The following is a 19,023-nucleotide window of genomic DNA, read 5'->3' as shown; positions in this document are numbered from 1 at the left end:
TGGCATGCTGGTACTGGTGGTCCCCCCGCAGGAGAGAGAGAGCTCTGACATATGCCACAATGCTGTATAGAGAACACTGAGCCAGTCACATTAGTTTCTGTACAGAGGAGCTTACACTCTAATGCAGAATGACTCAGGCTGTAGGGGAACTACAAATCCCAGAAATACATTATACAGCAATGCAGAACAGTATATGAATTGGACTCTGGACTTAGTAACGCACTGGACTCAGGACTTAGTAATGCACCAAGCTCTGGCCTTAGTAACGCACTGGACTCTGGACTTAGTAACGCTCTGTACCCTGGACCTACCTGAGACCCCAAACATACCTGAGAGTGCTCTGCAGAGCACACCATAGATCCTGCACAGCCCATCTGAGACTCTCTATGGTGGGCTCTGCAGGGTCCCAGGTGGGCTGGTCGCAGTGGTCCCTTTCGATGCACATGCTCCTTACCTGCCACTGCTGGGGCCCGGACTCTTCTGACGGCGGATCGGCCTCCTCCACCTCGCCGAACATGCCGAACCTGGTATGGGCCTGTCTAAGGACTTTGTTAATTGACCAATAACTCCAAAGACAGGAAGGCTAAATGGCTCCTGTCTGAATCGGCTCTGTATGTATGCATGTGAGATAGGGACCTTGTAAGCTCCTTGAGAGCAGGGTCTGATGTGAATGTCTGCGAATTTACATTTACAACCATGTAATTTGATTATTGTGCTGAATAAACAATTTACATAGTTGTAGACTGCACAAGTAATAAAAAAATACAATTCTTCTCTGATAGAGGGAGAATACAAGCAAATTATAGAGAAGTGATACTCACCATGTTTTTCATTTTGGGCAGACGCCTTTGCCAGCATATGTATATGAGCCCGGCGACGATGATCATGACGCACACGGAACCGATGATGACCAAAACAGTAAAGAGTTTGCCGTAATCGCTCCGGGGTGGACTGGGGCGCGACTGGCAGCTGACCGTGCTGGAGTAACTTTCGATCCCGATCTGTAAAGAAGGGAATGTCAACATTTATTTATTCTGCCGAAGAGTACCTGTCACTTTCATGTCAGGGATCTGGGCGTCCTCTTCTGATTGTGAAGCTCTATTTGTAGCACAAGGGTGGGCAACTCTGGCACTCCACCTGTGATTTAAATACAAATCCCATCATGCCTCTGCCTCTGGGAGTCATGCCTGTAACTGTCAAAGTCATGCAATGCTTCATGGGACTTGTAGTTCCACAACAGCTAGAGGGCTCGAGTTGCCCACCCCTGTTGTAGCATCTACTATTTTTTTCCTAGGACTAGGAACACTAGTCCTATAAGGGGAGGAAGTCCCCGAAACATTTTTATCAAAGGACAGAAAAAGAAAACAATTGGTGGACTGGGACCAAAGAATGGAATTATTACTAAAGTCTCATCAAAGCCATACAAAGACTAATAATAATAGCCACATTTGTATAATGTTTGGTAAACATGAGAAAAAGAAATTCTTAGATACACACATATATTTATATTTTATTCTTATAATTTTTTTCTCAAAGCTGAATTCCGGGATAAGCAAATATTGTCTAAATACAAGATCCATGTGTATTTGATAGGGTTGCACCCATACCAGGTACAGTACTCAGTACAAGTACAGATACGTTTCCAGCTCCAAGACTAGACTAGAGAAAAATTAAAAAATTAGGAGGCCGCTGTCATTTGTAAGGAGCACAAGGAGCTCCCGGGATTTGTACATCTGTTTTAAAGTACAATTTTGTTTTTATAAATATAAATAAAGGGATGCAGATACCAGTTTTACGAGTACTGGTACTTGCCGAGTACTTACAAGTACGAGTACTGATACATTTTTGTTTATTGTCATGTGACAGTTTTTCTAAAACAATACAGACTAATGATTTCAGGACAGCGGTGGAGTGCCAGAGCCAGGTCCCAGCTGCAGCCGCTGCAACCCTGGTAGTTCTCATGAAAATGCCAAGTATCTGCACTGGTACTCGAAAAGTATCTGTCCATCCCTAATATTTGATTTTTTTGGGAGAAGTAACTTAAACATTCTCTTCTACCAAAAGCCCCAACCTGCAGGCATATTTTTATTTTTTTACGGCTTACTTACACTATAAATGATCCAATAATGGGCATCTCTTAAAGCTGAACTCCAGACACAAAGATTCTCATTGAGATATATTCAAAAACAGCTACAAAAGGACATAAATCCCGCTTGGGTGAACCAAATATCTTTACAAAGCTAGTTATCACCTTGTAAACGTAGCAGTGACATCATCGCTGTGCTGTATTGCGCAGAGAGCAGAGCTGTGGGAGGGACCAGCAGGCTCCACCCACTACAGGCTGCCTGCAGAAACCTACAGGAGGGGGCGGTGACAAGACCAGTCACCCTGCACAAGGACAGAGAGCAGCAGTGACTGGTCTTTATTACAGGAGGGGCGGAGACAGGTCCAGTCACCCTACACAAGGAGAGAGAGCAGCAGTGACCGGGCTTTATTACAGGAGGGGCGGAGACAGGTCCAGTCACCCTACACAAGGAGAGAGAGCAGCAGTGACCGGGCTTTATTACAGGAGGGGCGGAGACAGGTCCAGTCACCCTACACAAGGAGAGAGAGCAGCAGTGACCGGGCTTTATTACAGGAGGGGCGGAGACAGGTCCAGTCACCCTACACAAGGAGAGAGAGCAGCAGTGACCGGGCTTTATTACAGGAGGGGCGGAGACAGGTCCAGTCACCCTACACAAGGAGAGAGAGCAGCAGTGACCGGGCTTTATTACAGGAGGGGCGGAGACAGGTCCAGTCACCCTACACAAGGAGAGAGAGCAGCAGTGACCGGGCTTTATTACAGGAGGGGCGGAGACAGGTCCAGTCACCCTACACAAGGAGAGAGAGCAGCAGTGACCGGGCTTTATTACAGGAGGGGCGGAGACAGGTCCAGTCACCCTACACAAGGAGAGAGAGCAGCAGTGACCGGGCTTTATTACAGGAGGGGGCGGTGACAAGACCAGTCACCCTGCACAAGGACAGAGAGCAGCAGTGACTGGTCTTTATTACAGGAGGGGCGGAGACAGGTCCAGTCACCCTACACAAGGAGAGAGAGCAGAAGTGAGTGGTCTTTATTACAGGAGGGGGTGGTTACAAGACCAGTCACCCTGCACAAGGACAGAGAGCAGCAGTGACCGGTCTTTATTACAGGAGGGGGCGGTGACAAGACCAGTCACCCTGCACAAGGAGAAAGCAGCAGTGACCGGTCTTTATTATAGGAGGAGGCAGAGACAATATCAGTCACCCTGCACAAGGACAGAGAGAAGTAGTGAATGGTCTTTATTACAGGAGGGGCGGTGACAAGACCAGTCACCCTGCACAAGGACAGAGAGGAGCAGTGACCGGTCTTTACTGCAGAAGGGTGTGGAGACAAGACCAGTCACTCTGCACAAGGAGAGAGAGCAGCAGTGACCAGTCTTTATTACAGGAAGCTCCAAGTTTTGCACAGATTTGGAAGAAATACATAAAGCTCACCCAGCTTCAAGGAAGAATACACAAGACTCTTGTATGAGGACAATATTTGCCTATCCTAGGGATCAGTCTTAACCCAATAAAGCGGTCCGGGTCCTTAGAGGAGATGCCTGAATGTCTCCGCAGAGCTTTGATGGATGGGTGACACGGTACTATACTCTACTACTAGAGAAAGACTTGAAAGGTTAAAATGCAACCCCCTCCCCTGTTACCCTTTTTTCCCATTTTCCTACAGGCCTAATCCTATGGAAACATTATTTTGATCAGAAAGCTTAGATCCCAAGCACCCTACCCAAGAGAGGCAATGCCTATCTATTGGTTGTGTACCCCACTGACCTCCGCGAGGCTTAGTTTTATGTCACCCAGCGCCATAAAGACGTCCTTGGCAGGGACCACACCTTGAAGAAGGAAAGGAGATACAAAGGGTTAGACCGCATGTAGAGAGTCACCATTACCCACAGTGACCGGACACCAAAGCCTGAGCGCACGTGGACGCTCGAAGCTTGCCGTAACTTACGCTCCTCCTCTGTGACCGTCATTAGCAGGTGATTGTCGTTCTCATTAGGCTTGCTCAGGAAGATCACCCAGTCCCTCTGGGGTGGTTCTGACTTCCACGACAGCGCCCCCTCCAGGAGAGACAGCAACTGTTGTCCTTTTCTCCATCGGAACTCTTCCTGCAGAATAAAGAAGAAGCTCCATTAAAGGAAAAAAAAATGACAAGGGAAGACATGAGGATCCTGTAAACTCCGGCTCCTATCCATGCACCTGCCCATCCTGGCCCAGGCTCTATAGCTGAAATGCATTGACATCCACAGGGAGGTTCATGTCTTGGCAGGGCCAAAGCTTGGTTGACCAGCATTACAAAACTTTCCCTTCAAGTAAACCTTCCCCTGAAAGAAATATGAAGGCCGCCAATGCACAAGTTGCTTGATCTCCTCCATGTTTTTGACTAGGAAAGGTTTCCTTTAAAGCTGACTTAAAGTCCTTCTTCTGAACAACCCCCCATGACCAAATCCCTCTCACCCCACCCGTCCATACCCATTAACACATGGCGTAAAGAAAAATACACATGGCACCTTATTTTTAACTTGTCGGAGTTTGCCATCACATGACCCTCGGCAGCACCTCTTCCGATAACGAAGATCGGTGATCCACTTCTTCAGCCTGGAACTGCCTATGACCAGTCTTGTTGTAGCCCCTTGATGTGATGTCATACCACCACTGGAGTCTTCTGGACCCTGTGAGGACCCCGTCATTTGGCAGCCAATGGGAAAAGTCCATATTACCAGGGACCTTCATGGGTACCCGAAGAACGACCCTACAACTCTACAGCCAATAAGAAAAGTCTATATCACCAGGGACCCTCATGGGTAACTGAAGAACGACCCTCCCACCCTTCAGCCAATGGGAAAAGTCCAGGGTCCGTCATGGGTACCTGAAGAACGACCCTCCCACACTTCAGCCAATGGGAAAAGTCCATATCACCAGGGATCGCCATGGGTACCTGAAGAACGACCCTCCCACTCTTCAGCCAATGAGAAAAGTCCATATCACCCGGGACCGCCATGGGTACCTAAAGAACGACCCTCCCACCCTTCAGCCAATGGGAAAAGTCCATATCACCAGGGATCGCCATGGGTACCTGAAGAACGACCCTCCCACTCTTCAGCCAATGAGAAAAGTCCATATCACCCGGGACCGCCATGGGTACCTAAAGAACGACCCTCCCACTCTTCAATTCAGAAAACATTAACTTTATTGAAGTTTTTCTAAATTTACCTACAAAAATCAATTTTACTGATCTAAATCTGTGGTCACCTGATGTGCTCCAAGTTTTCTGAATTGACGAGTGGGAGGGATCTTCTTCAGGTACCCATGACGGTCCCGGGTGATATGGACTTTTCCCATTGGCTGTCAACTGATGGGGTTCCCACAGGGTCCAGGAGACCCCAGAAGTCGGATGATGTTACAACAAGAGGCTACACCAAGACTGGTCCGGGCTGAAGGGGTGGATTACCGGCCTTCTCTAGTGGAAGAGGTGGTACCGAGGGTCATGTGATGGCAAACTCCGGCAAGTTAAAAATAAGGTGCCATGTTTTGGCTTGCTCAGTTAAGGTTTGAAAATGAAAGAAAAAAGTTGATTGGTTGCCCTGGGCAACTGCTCCAGATTTTGTCTGCTCCATTGTCGATAAGTTACCCTCACAGTAACTTATATAAGTACTGAAGTCTGTACAGTTCTATCCGGACTTCATAGTTTGTACAATCAGATTGTAATACGTGTGACCGGCTGAAAACTGGAAACTCATCCCTAGCAGCACATTTCCTTTACTCCCCCTCGTCTTCTGTTCTGCAGCGGGAGCTGGAAATACCCATATATTTCGGATACGGGGGACCAAGTGGCCCACACAGACCTTTCTTTTTGCCACGCGGGAATGAAAGAGTCGTCAGCTTACAGAAAAGGTCACCGAGCAGTTCCGCATTCCTCCCTCCCTCTACGGCTGTCTAATCCCCTCTGCTGTTTCCATGGCAACCCAGAGACCCTGGAGATGGTTAATAAGGACAGTTGTCATGGAGACTGGTACATCTCGGGGCAGGCTCCGGCCTGCACATCTATTTTTTCAAAGGCTGCATGAGGAGGTTCAAAGCAAAAAAGTGCCGGATGGTGTTGGTCAATTCAAGTGGAAGATTTTCGGTACTTACGCAATCGATATCGTCCGACATGTTCAGGATGATGTAATTTTTTCCGGCCAAATTTATCCAGTCTTTGCAGATTACCTGAAAATAGACAATTTGTGTTTAATGTTCCGTGAAATAGAAATGTTTCCGAAGGTAATGGAAGAATGCAGCAGGAATAATGTGTCAAATTGTAGGTTCACCTTAACCATGAGGACAAAGATTTTAGCATTTGATACTGGTCAACTGTCATCCTGCCTCAACCCCCCCCCCCCATTACGCCCAATGGTTCCTCCCATCGGCCCACTATGTCCTGTGCTGATGTAGAAGCTAGTGGAAGGAACCACAGCACATGGAGGGGGAAGCAGGAATAATCTATCAAATTGTAGTATTAAATATGAGGATAAAGTCTATAGCTTTCAACACTGGTCAACCTCCCCAGCCCCTGCAATGCTTAACGGTTCCTCCCCCCAGTCCGTATGTCCAGTGGTGATGTAGGAGCTTGCGGGAGGAACCACAGCACGTGGAGGGGGAAGCAGTAATAAAATCACAAAATTCAGCATTAAATATAAGGACAAACTCTATAGCATTCAACACTGGTCATTTGTCACTGGTTGTTAGGACAGCCCAGTGGTCCTAGCAACCAATGACTGCAGAGGAGGTGGACCCCTGAAGTCATTGGTTGCTAGGAGCCCAGTGGTCCTAGCAACCAACAACTGAAGAGGAACACACTTCGGACATGGAGCATGCACCAGCCTTGGGGGCCAGCGCATTCATTGTAAGCCAATTATAATTGAGTGCAAGTCGGCGATCAGTCTGTTTCCCAACTGTGTTCCTCTTCAGTTGCTGGTTGCTATGACCACTGGCCTCCAATGATGACAGGGGACCATCTCCTCTACCGTCATGAGCTGCTAGGCCTGCTGGTCAGTGAACTGCGTGCCAGAAGGGACCGACAAAAGGCCTAACAAGGCCTGCGGGCCCTAAAATGCCCTGGTCTGGTGTGGATAGTCCCTTTAAAGAGAACCTGTTACAATTTGGTTCATGCAATAATCTGATTTTTTTTTACTGTGCTGGCTTATGAAAAAGTGATACTTACAACCTTGTTGAGATTTACTTTGTTTGTCACAGGGTGGCTCTTGGAGTTAAGATGCAGAGGAGAGAGGGCCCCTGAAATCTCACAGGTGATGCTCTGTCAAGGGCTGGACCCATGCTGATAGTACACTTTGTCTTCCAGCTCTAAAGTAACTGCAGCAATATCAGAAACTGGACCCTGAAGTTATGTACGTCCCTCTAGAGTTACATGGCTCTGTTATGTGATATTGTTATGCACACTCCGGAGACGGGGTGTATTATCACTATGAGGTCAGACAGTTTACAGGACAGCAGATGTCAGTATTCCTGGGACCTCTCAGCTCTATCTCCCAGGACTTTCAGTAGTCCTCAGGCAGAGTAAATTCATCTAAAAAAAAGGGCAAATATACATAGTTCATAGGTAAGCCTGCACAATTATGATCATTAAAGCTGGAACATTGAGATTATTGCATAAGCCCCATTGAGACAGGTTCTCTTTGGTTTGAAGCTCCTTTTCAGGGGGAGTTCTTCCCCTGAATAAACCCTGGTGTATATTCACCTGCTCTGTACTTGGTGACAGCTGCATGGGGGCCACAGCCTTTGTTGGGTCTTCTTCCCGTTGAGTGGAAAACACTGCCGGAATATCAGGCTTCTCTTTGCTGTTGGCAGCAGGCAAAGATTGGTTGGCCGCCATACTTTCATTGCTCATGTGTCCGGGGGGGAAATGTCCCGCACCATGACCCCGTGAATCTGCAGGAGGTCCGGGATGAAGTTCGGACTCTGACTTGTGACCAGCGTGATGGCCTCTGGACCCAGAATGTTTCTTGTTCTTTCGAGGCGGCTTGGCAGTTGGGTTGGAAAAGGTGGATGTCATCCTAGGAGCCGTCCTCTCCTCCAGGTCCGGGACTACAGATGTTGTGTCGTCGTGTATGGGCTGTAGGGGGTCTTCCTTGGCAAGGACTTTAATGACTGGGGATACTGGTCCGGGAGTCTCGCTGGCCTCTGTGGGCCACCATGTTGTAGACGTTTCCAAAACTTCTTTAGCCAAAGTGCTTGTCTCATCTTGGGTGACCCTGCTGTCTGTGGACACGGGTTCGGCTATAACAATAATACAAAAACATTTGGTACATTTGTTTAGTACATTTTCTAGGAAATGTTAGAAGACAGAGAAGGAGAAAGTTCAGCAGGGGTGGCGTTTATATCATTCTCTATGTATAAGCCTCATGGACAGTTTGACTAATAGACTCGACCTTAGGCAAACAGTCAAGTCCAGTTACTGTGCAGTACCAGTGAGAAGGAAGCAATGTCTGAATAGGTAATGAGCAGCCATGGCTTCCTTCTTCTATACTGTTTTACAACAGTGACGTGCGGTACCTTCGGTTCTTGGCAAGGCAGCCCCCAGCCCAGTTAAAGCCCTGCCCCATGCCGCCGAAGCCCACCCCCAGCCCACCAAAGCCCCGCCCCAACCCAGTCCCCAAGCTAGTGTGAAGGAGGGAGGGAGGAGGAAGGGAGGAGACATGGAGGAGCCTCCCTGTCCCTCACTTGCTCGTCACTGCTGAGGCAACGAGATGGATGGCCTCACTGTTTTTTTTTTTCTTTTTTTGATTGGACAGCTTGGACCAATGGCGTTTTGCCATTGGTCCAAACCATCCAAAGAGCTCATGCCTCTAACACAGAGTAGAGGCTGTGACAGCTCTTGCCTCACTAGTTAGGTTACACAAGCAATGGGGAAGCCCGCTGCTGTGTCACCTAACTACCTGTCAAAAGCCGGATGCAGCGCCTTTAATTACCATCCAGGCAAGACAAACACACTCAACAATTTGTCACCAGCTATACTGGTGACGTGTATCCAAACCTCTGTTATTAACCTTAGTGGTGAGACAAATTGTTTTACATGCTGGTTTGTGAGTGTGCCATGATACCTTTCTACTGTTTTACTGTTCAAAGCCCATTTCGTGTGCACCTTACTGTATAGCTGGTGACAAATTGTTGAGTGCGTTTGTCATTTGTTTTGCTTGACCGATTTGGTGCAGTGACGCATGGGGGTTCTCAGCTGCCATTGGGATGTGCGGGATCCCTTGTGTGTTCCTGTGCCTTTAAGGAGGTTGGGCTTCCTCCTGACAAACCTGCACCCAATTTGAAATCTTCTGCCCCCATGTGCACCAAGATGGAGACTCTCATAGTTTAGAGTTAGGACCGCACTATAAGAGGTGCCTTGGCGCGGCTGTGCGGCTTTCACATTTTCTGCAGAAGACGTGTATCCAATCCTCTGTTATTAACCTTAGTGGTGAGACAAGTTGTTTTACATGCTGGTTTGTGAGTGTGCCATGATTCCTTTCTACTGTTTTAATTACCATCCAGCGCTCAGTCCATGACAGGTTACACAGCGGGGAGGCTTTCACTGCTCTGTAACCTGTTACAAGCCGATCTGAATGGAGAAAAAGCTGTCAGCTTCAGATTGAAGCTGACAGCTTTTTCCTCCATAATACTAGGGAAGGCTCTGCCTCACCTGTCTCCCCTGACCGCACGTCCCTGTTTTACAAACTAGAGGGGAAACAGGAATTTATACGTGGACGGGCCTGCACATTCACTCTGCACCCACATTCATTACCACGAAGGGTGAAAGCTCTCACTGCGGCCCTTAAGAAGGGTTCTACTTTTCATAACCAGCCCAGCAAAAGTAGACATGCCTTTGCTGTAATGGATGACATCATTGTGTTTTATAAACCAGACTGGTAATCTCTAACTGATTATTAGGATTGCATTAAAGTGTATCTAAAAAATAAAATGGAATACATTGCAACTTAACACTCCTTAGATGTGGTTGCTGCATTAGTTTTCTTATTTTTCAGGCTTTTTTTCCTTAATACCCTGGTAATCCTTGCAATAAAACACTTCCTGTCCTAGGGTGACAACGCTCACTCACTGTAATGTGTCAGTTCAGCTCACTAGATATTAAAGGTATTTGGCTTTCTTGAAGGATCAACACAGATCAGATGTGGGATTGTTTTAAAAACACAGTACATACTGCTACTTCAAAGTGTATACCTTTAGGGAGCAAAAGCAAAAGATCAAAAACTAAACCTATATGGCTTAATAAAACTGTAAAACAACACGTCAAGGACAAGAGAGCGGCATTTATAAAATATAAGACGGAGGGGACGGCCTTGGCATTCCTTAACTACAAAGAATGTAACAAAAAATGCAAACTAGTAATCCGGGAAGCTAAAACTGAGTGCGAAAAGCATATCGCCGCAGATAGTAAAAAGAACCCCAAAAAATTCTACCAATATATTAACAGTAAAAAGGGTAGAAAGCAGGACATTAGCTGCCCTAGCTGAGGTAGCCCTTGTATTGCCGACAATGCCTTGACTATATTTGTTTATCGATTCTATGTTTCCCCATCTGTTTGAATGTAACTTTGTAAACCTCAAAATAAAGAATTTATTAAAAAAAAAAAAGGGTAGAAAGGAGCAGATAGGCCCAATAAAGGACGCAAGCGGGAAGCTAGTAGGGTTGCCACCTCTCCAGGATTCACCCGGACAGTTCGGGTTTTGAATGCTATGTCCGGGTTATATATATAATATATGACATTGTTGTTCTTGGGAGTAGATATTCTTTTATAGGAGAATTGGGTTATTGTGATTTCTGCTGCATATTGTATATCCCCGAGATACAGTTATGAACGAGTCCAGCAGCATCAGTCTGAATCATCACTGCAGGGGATTACACACATTTCTACATCTGTAAATATCTCCCTGCAGATCCGCAATTACTATCTTCTGATGGATTACATTACAGTGGCTCCCCTGTGACTTTTTTGGCTGGTTGTGTGTAATATTTCAGTTTTTAATTGGCAGGAGCGGCTCAGCTAATGATGCTACGGTGCAAGTTTAGCCCAGGACTTTATTAACCATAACAGCTCTTGTGGGCCAGTGTTTGGGAGCAATAAGGTTAGAGGGGGGCAGCAAACCCCAAAATGACGATAACTTTTTATATTTTTTCCGTCTACTGTCCATCTCTTGTGGCTAAATTCAGTAAGAGATAGACATACTGTATGAGCTGCGGAAAAATTTGGTTCGGATATTTCATTATTTCGGGATTTGGATCCGAAATTCACATCGGTTCGGGTTTTGGATCCGGACAAAATCCGAATTTTCGTTCGTTTTGGATAAGTTTATGAATATTCGTTGCGAATACCACAGAAAATCATATACAGATATTAATACTAAAGCTGAAGCTCCCAGACCCGAATGGCATTTGGGAGACCGAATTTCCAAATGCCATTCGGGAGCTCCAGAAAGCAATACGGGTCTGGGAGTCATTATAAAGCTGAGGCTTCCAGACCCGAATGGCATTCGGGAGCTCTGGAATGCTATTCGGAAATTCGGGCTCCATTCGGGTCTGGGAGCACAAGCTTTAGTATTATGTATCTATAAGTAATATTCTGTAATACGAATGAAGATTCGTAGCAGCAACATTGTGACCCATATATACATAAAACTAAACCTTAGGGTTCCAGACCTGAGTGGCATTCGGGAGCTCCGAATGCAATTAGAAAATTCGGATTCAGACCCATACAAATGCATTAAACCAAAAAACATCTGATTGGCTAAAAAAGTCACATGTCCGATTCAATTTAGTTTTTGAACGAAATTCGGACGGGATCCGAAATTCGGAAACGTAAATTCGGATTTGGACGCATTGGGATTTGGAAAATAAAGAGTGTAATCTGCAATAGAAGGGGTATACTATGTACCTGTCTCATCCCCTGTGCCTCAGCTACGGCAGCTGAAGAATCTGATGTCTGTCTCCCCCTGCCGCTATTTGTGGTTCATTCCGCTGGCCCTTACATCACTATAGGGAACAGCGGTAATGTAGAAGCCAGCGGCTGCAACCACATTGCTCAGCAGGGGGGAGGAGTATCCAACACTCCCAATAGTGCGTTGGTTGCTGAAGATTGTTCAGCTGCTGTAACACTTCAAGGCACAGGCCACGGGACTGGTAAGTTTACACCTCACTTTTTATAGGGATCCTTGATTATTATTAGGGATGCACCGATACAGAGTATTTGGGTGAGTACTTATACTCGCCAAAATGCTCCGATGCCCGAACTGCCGGTATCAGGAAGCCAGGCAACGAATCATTACACGCTGCCCGGCTTCCTGATTGGCCGGGAAGCCGGCGCCATGCTCCCGACGAGGAGGTGGCTGTAGGGAGGAGGGCCATGTGGCAGATACAACTGCTATGACCTCAGGTCTTACTCCATTCATGGTATTGAGGTAATGAGGATATTTAGAATGTAGAAACCCAAAGAGAAGCAACCAATCAAGTTGAGTTTGCAGTTAGATGCTCCTTGGTTTAACTCCCCAGCAATGACCAAAAATGTTAGTTTTGACATGACTGACCCTTTAAACTGCTTGATAAGTAAAGAAATTCTAAAATGTGATGAGGTTCATGGCTCCCAATGGCCTTCTGCAGAGAAACGACAGCCCAGACCAAAGCTACCCACCTGTTTGTGTCCCGCTATCATCGCTGGTTCCATTCACCTTTCTCGTGTCATCATCCCAGAAATATTTGGGGGATTGGAAGATGGAGATCTCCTCTGTCTCCTGGCTGGAAAAGCCAGAGCCTTGAGGCGTGTGGAGCAAGTCATGGTGGACGTCGGTCTCTGAGTACCTGTCACTGCCACGTTCTGTAGAATCCAAGGTCTCTACGGTGGTCAATGATGAGGGGAGGTCCACCAGAGAGGTGGAGGAGAGTCCTTCTGAGCTGGGCTCTTCACAGCTCACCAAGAGGAAAGGGACGAGTCCTACGGAATAAGACAAGAAACCAGTGAGAAGAACCCAACAACAACCATGGAAGACTGTGTAGATTCTGTGGGGCCCAGAACACTAAAAGGTACATCCTGTTTGTAATGGAAATCCACTATTTGGCTTTTTTCCACTTGGTTAACATGGAGCTGTTCCTATGCTGCTGTTGTTTGGGGAGCTACCTGGGGGGTAATTATACAGACTTTACCTGCAGCGCCACTTGCTGCTGAAACTTGGTATTGTGTCTCTATATATACCTGCTGTTTTCCAACCTCTGGCCTGGTAAGCCTTCTTTAGCGTACAGTATATGCTAAAGTTTACAAGAAGCATAGAAGCTAACTTAAGAAGTTAAATGCAAAACTTTGAGGATATTAGGGTTTTCACCTGTCCAGAAATAATCCGGACATCGCAGTTTTTAAATCCTGTGTCCGGGTTTCAGGCGGCTGACACCCGGACACTTTAAATTTTTTGACAGGTGTCAGGAAGACGGAAGAGGAGATGTGCTGGCCCGTGGCTCACAGGAAGGCTGCCGAGGTCCCCAACAATAGTATAAACAGGTGCCGGCCCGCACATCTACTACGTCTTCCTGACATTACGCTGCCCACCTACAGACCCCTGGTGAGACACTGCACAGCACTCTTGAAAGTCTGCATAGCCACCTGGGAGCCCACATAGCCCACCTGAGAGCCTGCACAGCCTCCTGACACCCCACACAGCTCATCTGAGAGCCTGCAGAGTCCACCCGAGAGCCAGGACAGAGCCCAAACAAGCCACCTGAGATCCTGTAGACATCAGGGAGCCACCCCGGAACAACACATATGTTGCTTCATATTTATTTTGCATTGCTGTATAATGTATTGCTGGAACTTGTAGTTCTCTATAGCCAGTCTCCTTACTCCCTTCATTGTCTGTCTTTTCTTGCTCTTTCTCCTGGCTGCCTCTCCTCGCTCACTGGGACAGGAAGTAAGGAAAAAGCTTCCAACAGGGGACACTTCTTTGAGTTCCAAGCAGGGCTGGATTAAGAGCATCATGGGCCTTGTGCTGTCGGATGGGAAACAGCAGAGACACTCTCTAATTAGGCGGCCGCTCACTCCTTGTGGGGCTCCAGCGAGCGGCCACATTTCTGTGTTGGTGTCCCCAATGGGACACAGATGGTAAACCATTCCCTACGCTATCTGAAGTGAAATATATATCAGGTGTAGAGCTGTGCAGTTTATCAGTCCTGGACTGGCCATCAAGCAACTCCGGCAGATGGATGAGCTGGCTTAACTAAACTGACATTAGAAGACAGTCTCGTGATTTGGTCATGGACGGGAAAGTCAGAAAGCGATCTGACTTCTCTGAGGCACCATCAGTCCTGCATGACCACTATTGGGGTATAAAGTGATTGGATTTGTTCTACCTTGCCTGATTTCTCTTTAGTCCCCTATGTCAAGCCAACACTGTCTGCATGCACCTCCACCTCCATAGCTTTAATAGGAATGCTTGCGTGGTCCTCGTGTTCCTGCTTAAGGAAGAAGTGTGAGGCGGTTGGATTATTTCAGCACAATTTACTTTTCTGAGGTCTTAAATCAGCTGGTGGGTTGGGGTGGGTTGGGGTGCGTTTATCAGTATCATCCAGGCATGTTCAAATACAATTGCCAAGCTCCCAATCAGACAAACGCTGGTCTGACACCATGATGAAGGGGCATTGTTTAGACTCCCGAAATGCGTTGACTGTTGTATACCACCATCTAATGAACAATTGCATTTTTCTTGGACTGCTTTTGGTCTGGCGCTCTCTCCCCAACTTTATTTCTTGGATTTTCACTCTGGGGACCCCCTGTTAGGGGCACCCTGTTTCACAAGAGCAACCTAACCAGAGCCAGTGTGCCTTACGAAACTGAATTGGATTAACTGTTGGAAATTCTGTAACACTGGTCGCCATTGTTCCAAGCACCTCTCTGATATTTCTTGGGATTTTACAACCTTCACTTGACTTCTAACATGGTACTTACAGTTCATACACATAAAATGCCCTGCAAGTTTGATGGGCTCTGTATGGCCTGGCACACAAATGTGCCTTCCCAGACTGGTTGGCATCATAAATGGGCAGCACAATAAAACTGGCCAATAAGAACCCAATCTTGAATTCTTGTCTCTGGATTTCAGTAGGCTCTGGAATTACATGCTGGGTCTTGTAGGTCTACAGCAGACGGAGTGCCGCAAGAAACCCCAAGTGATGAAGGTTCACTGTATACCACCTAGGAGGGGCCTGGCTATGCCACTTCTCAATTACAGGCTGGATGTTCCACCCGGGCTGCGTAACAGTAGACTCGTGCAAGTGTCACGTACCAACATGACTAAATTAATTATGTGATCCTCAGGGGCCTGTTTAGCATGATGAATGTGTCACAGCCACGGCAAGGCTGTAATCTCATTACAGACAGAAGAACTGCTGATAAATAGGGAGCTGTGCCAAGTCTCTACTACAGCCTATACGCTGCTTGCCGGAGAAGCTTGCGATCTACGGCATGTATACAGCCGGCTTATTCATTGCGGCAATGCCTGCATACAGCTTGCCTAAAAAAACAGCTTATCTAGGAAGCTTGTACAACAAGCTTATTCAATGAGGCCGGACCTACATACTGCTTGTCTATAAGGCTTGCAATCTACAGTAGGTGTACCACCGGCCTATTCATTGCGGCAATACCTACACAGAGCTTGTCTAGAAAAAAAACTTTGTCTAGAAAGCTTTCTGCGGAATGTGTACAAAGGGCTTATTCAATGAGGCCGGACCTACATACTGCTTGACTATAAGGTTTGCAATCTACAGTAGGTGTACCGCCTGCTTTCTCATTGCATCAGTGCCTACACACTGCTTGTCTAAAAGGCTTGCAATCTTCGGCATGTGTACAACAGGCTTATTCAGTGATCATTGTCTACATACTGCTCATCCAAAGAGCTGCTTGTCTAAGAAGTTTGCAATCTATTGGACGTGTACAATAGGCTTATTCAAGGAATCAGTGCCTACACCCTGCTTGTCTAAAAGGCTTGCAATCTACAGCAGATGTACCACCTGCTTACTCAATGCAGCAGTACCTGCACACTGCTCATCTAAAAAAGCTGCTTGCCTAAAAAGCTTGCAATCTATGGAATGTGTACAAATGGTGTATTCAATGAGTTAATGCCTGTACACTGCTCGTCTAAAAGGCTTGCAATCTACAGCATGTGTTCAAATGGCGTGCACTGGCGATCTACGGCATGTGTACAACAGGCTTATTCATCAAGGCCGCGCCTACACACTGCTCGTCTAAAAGGCTTGCAATCTACAGCCTGTGTACAAGCGACTTATTGTAATCAGAGGTTGCCTACACACTGCTAACCTTAAAAGCTTGCCGTCTATGACAAGTGCACAGCTGATGTATTCGGGGAGGCAGTACCTACACACTGCTTGTCCCAAAAGCTTGCGATCTATGAAAAGTGTACAACAAGCTTGTTCAATGAGGCAGTGCCTACACACTGCTCATCTAAAAGGCTTGCTGTAGGTTTACAGCTGACTTGTTCAGTGAAATGGTGCTTTTACAAGGCTAGCCCAAAAAGCTAGCAATCAGCAGCACTTGTACAACATGTTTATTAATAATAGGGCAGCCCGGTGACCAGCTATGACATGCAAGCATTCAGGATTCTTTCTCTGATCAAGCAATAGTACACTGAGACCCCGGTCGGTTGCTACGGGTTACTCCACTTAGAAGATGGCTTTTGTTCTTTTTGAATAAGGGGATTTTCATTCACACGGGTTTCCGTTTTTCTGCCTGCAAGCAAATGCAGTGACACAGGCCTGCTCTCTCTATCGGTGCCCAAGGTGCCATTGGGAGCTCGGAGACATGCCCACCCTTCCTGAAGCCGCATGAATTTTTAAAATAGTATGTGCCTGTCAGACACATTGCACTGCGACAAAACCCAGTGCCATACTGACAATGGGCAACCTGTATCTACCCAGCTGTGGAGTAAGTACAAGCCTCGGCATGCCCTCACCAGCTGCCGCCTGGCTCATAATGGCAGCAGACTGCTATGTAAAGACAGATAAGCAGGACTCACCCAACACAAGTTGCCAAGCTTGCAGCATTGTTGATGTCAGTGTGTGCCCACCCTTAGATCAGCGGGCATCTCCTTCTCCCAGGAACGGATGTTCGGAGCCAGATGCCAACGTCCTACCCCAAGGCTTTCTGTAGGGTGATATCAAAGAAACATCAGGGGGTGGTGATGGAGCAGTGCAGTACCCTCTCTGAAAATCATTAGGCAAAAACAATACCCACCTTCACTGTGCAGTCACCGATTTAGCGGCCAGTGCCAGTCTACAACCGGGCAGTGCTGGAATTCGGACTGGCATGGCCAAGTGATCAAGCAGCAGGAAATGCTGTCGATCTGGTAAGGGTCCTTGCTCAGCAATCAGCGGTGAGCTCTGAGGATATCGATCTATGATCAGCCTGCAAAGGGTGCTGGTTCCTTGGCCGCTGGGCATCAAGAGCCCAGGGGATGGGCACAGTTCAACTGGACGGCTTGGTCTGGGAGATTCGAGGCTATGCTAAGAACCCATTGACCATTCCTGGTCTCTGTATAGCGTCCACCCACCCCGAGTGATCGGCTTTATCCCCCCTTGCACCTCCTCCTCCTCCTGCAGCTGAGAGCCTGGCTGGTCCCTGAGCACAGGATTCTCTCTGTCTGGTCCCTTGGATGTGTAGAAGACGCTCACTGACTCACCTCCTCCCTGCAGGGCTGGTGCAGTGGCTGTCTGCAGATCTTCCTCAGTGCCTCATGGTCCTACTGCCCGCTGCCACTTCTGCATACGCCACCTGTTAAAGGGGAACTATGGACCATTATTGAGGTTTCCTTTAATATATCCGCTGTATAGAGAATAACATACCATAAACGGTACAATCTGATTGTACAATCATCTTTAGATCTACCATTCATTTAAATAAAACCAGCCTTGCTTCGGGCACTTCTTGTTATGGGGTAACAACGCTCTGTGCTTGTTTCCCAATGTTGTTCTTGTGTGTTTTTAACCCTTACAGTACAGGGGGCCCCTCTGCAAGGGTTAAATGCTCATTCAGTCTAGGGGAAAAAGGAATAAGTTGTGATACTAACCCCATGCCTTGCTCTGACAGGATTCTGGCGCTCTCCTCTTCTCTCCGAAGCCCCCCTGGTTGTGGGCGGGCCCTCGCCGTCCATAGGTACAATGCATGTCTATTGGTCCGGAATTGTAACTGATGATGTCAGAGTGTGACCACCGGTAGACATGTGTGATTCATTTCGTTCCGAATCAAAATTTGGATGAATTTTCCGAACTTTGGACATTCCGACACATCTGAATTTCCAAATCCCAATGCATCCGAATCTGAATTTCCGTTTCCGAATTTCGGATCCTGTCCGAAACCGGATCGGACATGTGGCTTTTCTGGCCAGTCAGATGTGTTTTTCGGTTTAATGCACCCAAATGAGTCTGAACACGAATTTTCGTTACAGCAGCATGGGAGCCATATCCAGTATATACATATACTACTAAAGCTGAGGCTCCCAGACCCGAATGGCATTGGGGAGCTCCTGAATGTAATTCGGAAATTCGGATCCCGAATGCCATTTGGGTCTGGGAGCCTCAGCTTTAGTAGTATATGTAACTATATGGCTCCCAGGCCCGAATGACATTCGGGATCCGAATTGCATTCAGCAGCTCCCGAGTGCCATTGGGGTCTGGGAGATTCAGCTTTAGTATTATTATCTGTACATGGTAAACTCATCAGAAACTAACAAAAATTCGGATTTCGTCGGAGTCCGAAACCCAAACTGAATTGAATTTCGGATCCGAATCCTGAAATAGCGAAATATCCGAACCAAATTTTTCCGCAGCTTACATGTCTAACCATCGGTGGGAGCAACTTAGGGAAGCGGCTTTGGGAAGAAACGGTTGCAC

At 47.1% G+C, this 19,023-nt stretch overlaps 1 protein-coding gene across 1 annotated transcript in view; it reads right to left on the bottom strand.

Moving 5' to 3' along the window:
* Nucleotides 1–17,492, bottom strand: part of PODXL2 (podocalyxin like 2) — an 18,545-nt gene extending 1,053 nt beyond the window's left edge. The window contains exons 1-8 of the mRNA XM_018553953.1: nt 17,369–17,492; nt 17,151–17,278; nt 12,770–13,069; nt 7,817–8,355; nt 6,214–6,288; nt 4,031–4,187; nt 3,850–3,911; nt 822–1,001 (exon numbers count right to left, since the gene is read on the bottom strand). Coding sequence (XP_018409455.1) covers nt 822–1,001; nt 3,850–3,911; nt 4,031–4,187; nt 6,214–6,288; nt 7,817–8,355; nt 12,770–13,069; nt 17,151–17,178 — 1,341 coding nt within the window. The 5' untranslated portion in view covers nt 17,179–17,278; nt 17,369–17,492. The remainder of the gene's footprint in view (nt 1–821; nt 1,002–3,849; nt 3,912–4,030; nt 4,188–6,213; nt 6,289–7,816; nt 8,356–12,769; nt 13,070–17,150; nt 17,279–17,368) is intronic.
* Between the last annotated feature and the right edge of the window lie 1,531 nt (nt 17,493–19,023).

Source organism: Nanorana parkeri, unplaced genomic scaffold (genome assembly GCF_000935625.1).
Source record: "Nanorana parkeri isolate BGI_ZX_2015 unplaced genomic scaffold, ASM93562v1 scaffold135, whole genome shotgun sequence".
Taxonomy (NCBI): domain Eukaryota; kingdom Metazoa; phylum Chordata; class Amphibia; order Anura; family Dicroglossidae; genus Nanorana; species Nanorana parkeri.
Note: the sequence above shows the minus strand (reverse complement) of the source record. Positions and strands in the feature narration are given on the sequence as shown.